This window comes from Salvelinus alpinus, chromosome 2, assembly GCF_045679555.1.
Source record: "Salvelinus alpinus chromosome 2, SLU_Salpinus.1, whole genome shotgun sequence".
In the NCBI taxonomy this organism is placed as follows: domain Eukaryota; kingdom Metazoa; phylum Chordata; class Actinopteri; order Salmoniformes; family Salmonidae; genus Salvelinus; species Salvelinus alpinus.
Genome location: NC_092087.1, coordinates 105,092,793 through 105,097,792, shown reverse-complemented (window position 1 = coordinate 105,097,792; position 5,000 = coordinate 105,092,793). Strand labels below are relative to the sequence as shown.

General features: G+C 47.0%; 1 protein-coding gene across 1 annotated transcript in view; it reads right to left on the bottom strand.

Moving 5' to 3' along the window:
• Nucleotides 1–5,000, bottom strand: part of LOC139547594 (protein sidekick-1-like) — a 458,168-nt gene that overhangs the window by 25,300 nt on the left and 427,868 nt on the right. Inside the window, exons 31-32 of the mRNA XM_071356530.1 lie at nucleotides 4,279–4,382; nucleotides 4,006–4,076 (exon numbers count right to left, since the gene is read on the bottom strand). Coding sequence (XP_071212631.1) covers nucleotides 4,006–4,076; nucleotides 4,279–4,382 — 175 coding nt within the window. The remainder of the gene's footprint in view (nucleotides 1–4,005; nucleotides 4,077–4,278; nucleotides 4,383–5,000) is intronic.

Below are 5,000 nucleotides of genomic sequence, written 5' to 3'. Positions count from 1 at the left end.
ATAACATCTGTACCTTCACAGACATAATAACATCTGTACCATCACAGACATAATAACATCTGTACCATCACAGACATAATAACATCTGTACCATCACAGACATAATAACATCTGTACCGTCATTGACAATTGTCAATAATCGTTTCCTCAGGTTTTTTTTCTCGCATATATTTTAATCTCACTTTCCGTCTACGGACTGAATATACTTTACTGCAACCCGCCTCCCCCAATGTGGTACGGATCTAAGGATAAGGATAAGGTAAGGATGTGGTACGGATCTGAGGATAAGGATAAGGTAAGGATGTGGTACGGATCTGAGGATAAGGATAAGGTAAGGATGTGGTACGGATCTAAGGATAAGGATAAGGTAAGGATGTGGTACGGATCTGAGGATAAGGATAAGGTAAGGATGTGGTACGGATCTAAGGATAAGGATAAGGTAAGGATGTGGTACGGATCTAAGGATAAGGATAAGGTAAGGATGTGGTACGGATCTAAGGATAAGGATAAGGTAAGGATCTGCTATTTCTATACTTTAGAACCGGAACCCCCATCAGAAGCTAGCCAGCTAACTAGCTACTAGCTACTAGTCAGTTAGCCTCTGCTAGCGGTCTTCACCGTTAACTCGGACACCAGCCAGCCTCAGCCTGGTCAATACCTGCCAGTCTGCACAGCGCGATATTAACACAGAGCTTATCGGACTGCTTTTTCTCTACCACATCACCGGACTCCTACCGCAAGCTTTGAACCTTTACACATCGCAGCTAGCTAGCTGCAATCCGAGTGGCTACTCCTGGCTAATGCCTTTGTCCCGAAGCAAGCACCAGTTAACCTTGAGCCTCCTCAGTTAACCTTGAGCTAGCCTCGAACTAGGCCCATCTCCCGGCTAGCCGAAGAGGTCTACCAGCTAATTCTTGGGCTGCAATACCTCTTTTGCCAATTGTCCTGGACCCTTTATTGCCGACATGGAGCCCCGCCTATCCATCACGACTGGTCTGCCGACGTCATCGTCCGAGGTGGTTTCAACAGTCTTTTTTGTTGTGACGTCACCGAAGACCCTTCTGCTAGCCCCTGCCCGCTAGCTGACTGAATCACCGTGTCTCCAGCTCGCCTAGCGTAGTAGCGACTACCGAACGGCTCCCTGACTCACTTATTGCTGCTCATTGGACCCTCGGCTACACATGCCTCTCCCTAATGTCAATATGCCTTGTCTATTGCTGTTTGGGTTGGTTACTATTGTCTTATTTCACTGTAGAGCCCCTAGCCCCGCCCAACATGCCTTAGATAGCTCATTTGTCCCACCCCCCACACATGCGGAGACCTCACCATGCTCACCTGGTGCCTCCAGAGACACAACCGCTCTCATCGTCACTCAATGCCTAGGTTTACCTCCACTGTACTCACATCCTACCATACCCTTGTCTGTACATTATGCCCTGAATCTATTCTACCACACCCAGAAACCTGCTCCTTTTATTCTCTGTTCCCAACGCACTAGACGACCAGTTCTTATAGCCTTTAGTCGTACCCTTATCCTATTCCTCCTCTGTTCCTCTGGTGATGTAGAGGTTAACCCAGGCCCTGTAGCCCCTAGCACCACTCCCATTCCCCAGGCACTCTCATTTGTTGACTTCTGTAACCGTAAAAGCCTTGGTTTCATGCATGTTAACATCAGAAGCCTCCTCTCTAAGTTTATTTTATTCACTGCTTTAGCACACTCCGCCAACCCCGATGTCCTAGACGTGTCTGAATCCTGGTTTAGGAAGGCCACCAAAAATTCTGAAATTTCCATCCCCAACATCTTACGACAAGATAGAACTGCCAAAAGGGGCGGAGTTGCAATCTACTGCAGAGATAGCCTGCAGAGTTCTGTCGTACTATCCAGGTCTGTGCCCAAACAATTTGAGCTTCTACTTTTAAAAATCCACCTTTCCAGAAACAAGTCTCTCACAGTTGCCGCTTGCTATAGACCACCTTCAGCCCCCAGCTGTGCCCTGGACACCATATGTGAATTGATTGCCCCCCCCATCTATCTTCTTCGTGCTGTTTGGTGACCTAAACTGGGACATGTTTAACACCCCGGCCATCCTACAATCTAAGATAGATGCCCTCAATCTCACACAAATCATCAAGGAATTTACCAGGTACAACCCTAAATCCGTAACCATGGGCACCCTCATAGACATTATCCTGACTAACTTGCCCTCCAAATACACCTCTGCTGTCTTCAACTAGGATCTCAGTGATCACTGCCTCATTGCCTGTATCCGCTATGGGTCCGCGGTCAAACGACCACCCCTCATCACTGTCAAACTCTCCCTTAAACACTTCAGCGAGCAGGCCTTTCTAATCGACCTGGCCCAGATATCCTGGTAGGATATTGACCTCATCCCATCAGTAGAGGCTGCCTGCTCTTTAAAAGTGCTCTTAAATAATCACAATCTTAAATAAGCATGCTCCATTCCAAAAATTTAGATATAGCCCTTGGTTCACTCCAGACCTGACTGCCCTCGACCAGCACAAAAACATCCTGTGGCGTACTGCATTAGCATCAAATAGCCCCCGCGATATGCAACTTTTCAGGGAAGTCAGGAACCAATATACACAGTCAGTTAGGAGAGCAAAGGCTAGCTTTTTCAAATGGAAATTTGCATCCTGTAGCACTAACTCCCAAAAGTTTTGGGACACTGTAAAGTCCATGGAGAATAAGAGCACCTCCTCCCAGCTGCCCACTGCACTGAGGCTAGGTAACACTGTCACTACCGATAAATCCACTATAATTGAGAATTTCAAGAAGCATTTTTTACGGCTGGCCATGCTTTCCACCTGGTTACCCCTACCCTGGCCAACAGTTCTGCATCCATCGCAGAAACTTGCCCAAGCCCCTCCCCGCTTCTCCTTCACCCAAATCCAGACAGCTGATGTTCTGAAAGAGCTGCAAAATCTGGATCCCTACAAATCAGCTGGGCTAGACAATCTGGACCCTCTCTTTCTAACATTATCCACCGAAATTGTTGCAACCCCTATTACTAGCCTGTTCCACCTCTCTTTCATATCGTCTGAGATCCCCAAAGATTGGAAAGCTGCCACGGTCATCCCCCTCTTCAAAGGGGGTGACACTCTTGACCCAAACTGCTACAGACCTATATCTATCCTACCCTGCCTTTCTAAAGTCTTCGAAAGCCAACAAACAGATCACCAACCATTTGGAATCCCACCGTACCTTCTCCACTATGCAATGTGGTTTCCGAGCTGGTCATGGGTGCACCTCAGCCACGCTCAAGGTCCTAAACGATATCATAACCGCCATCGATAAAAGACAGTACTGTGCAGCCGTCTTCATCGACCTGGCCAAGGCTTTCGACTCTGTCAATCACCGCATTCTTATTGGCAGACTCAACAGCCTTGCTTTTTCAAATGATTGCCTCGCCTGGTTCACCAACTACTTCTCAGACAGAGTTCAGTGTGTCAAATCGGAGGGACTGTTGTCCGGACCTCTGGCAGTCTCTATGGGGGTGCCACAGGGTTCAATTCTCGGGCCGACTCTTTTCTCTGTATACATCAATGATGTCGCTCTTGCTGCTGGTGATTCTCTGATCCACCTCTACGCAGACGACACCATTCTGTATACATCTGGCCCTTCCTTGGACACTGTGTTAACAAACCTCCAAACGAGCTTCAATGCCATACAACACTCATTCCGTGGCATCCAACTATATTTCCCTTTTATCCAAAGGTCAAAGTTCCCATTTGCTCCAAACATTAAAAGCTCACTCCCCCTAGCGTCCGACAGACATCCAATTTCGAAGTCAATCTTGAGCAGGATGTGTTTAGTGTGTGTGTGTGTGTTTTGCGAGGTGTGTGTGTGTGTATGTTTTGCGAGGTGTGTGTGTGTTCACGAGGTGTGTGTTTTGCGAGTTGTGTGTGTGTTTTGCGAGGTGTGTGTGTGTTCACGAGGTGTGTGTTTTGCGAGTTGTGTGTGTGTTTTGCGAGGTGTGTGTGTACCTGCCACTGCACCAGAACAGAGGTAGTAGTAGAGGGTTTAACTGATACTATCACTGGAGCCTCCTCAGGAACTAGACAGAGAGAGAGAGAGATGGACAGATGGACAGATGGAGAGAGATGGAGAGAGATTGAGAGATAGAGAAGGAGAGATGGACAGATGGAGATGGAGAGATGGACAGAAAATTTTAAAATCTTAATTTGGACGATATAAAAAGGTCATCCCTTCCTCCCTCCCTCCCTCCCTCCCTCCCTCCCTCCCTCCCTCCCTCCTACCATCCTGTAGTGTGATAACAGTCTCCGTCTCTTTGCTGTAGTTACTGTCTCCTACATCGTTGGTTGCCAGCATCCTCAGCTTGTACGACGTGAAGGGTTTCAGTCTGTAAAACACATAAACACACTTAACATTCACATAGAATTATCTTGTGTAGAATATATTCTCTGTACTGTAGAAGCGGGAGTCTATAAATAAAATATCAAATCAAATCTTATTGGTCACATTCCCATGGTTAGTAGATGTTAATGCGAGTGTAGCGAAAGAGACAGAGAGAGACAGAGAGAGAGAGAGAGAGAGAGGAAGAGAGAGAGAGAGACAGAGAGAGAGAGAGAGAGAGAGAGAGAGAGAGAGAGAGAGAGAGAGAGACAGAGACAGAGACAGAGACAGAGACTGAGACAGAGACAGAGAGAGAGAGAGATGAACCTGGAGAAGAGTCCCCTAATCAAGCTGGTCCTGGGGCTCTGTTCAAAGGACAGCAACACAATTAGACCCAACCAAATCATGAGAAAACAAAAAGATAATTACTTGACACATTGGAAAGAATTAACCAAAAAACAGAGCAATATAGAATGCTATTTGGCCCTAAACAGAGAGTACACAGTAGCAGAATACCTGACCACTGTGACTGACCCAAACTTAAGGAAAGCTCTGACTATGTACAGACTCAGTGAGCATAGCCTTGCTATTGAGAAAGGCCGCCGTAGGCAGACATGGCTCTCAA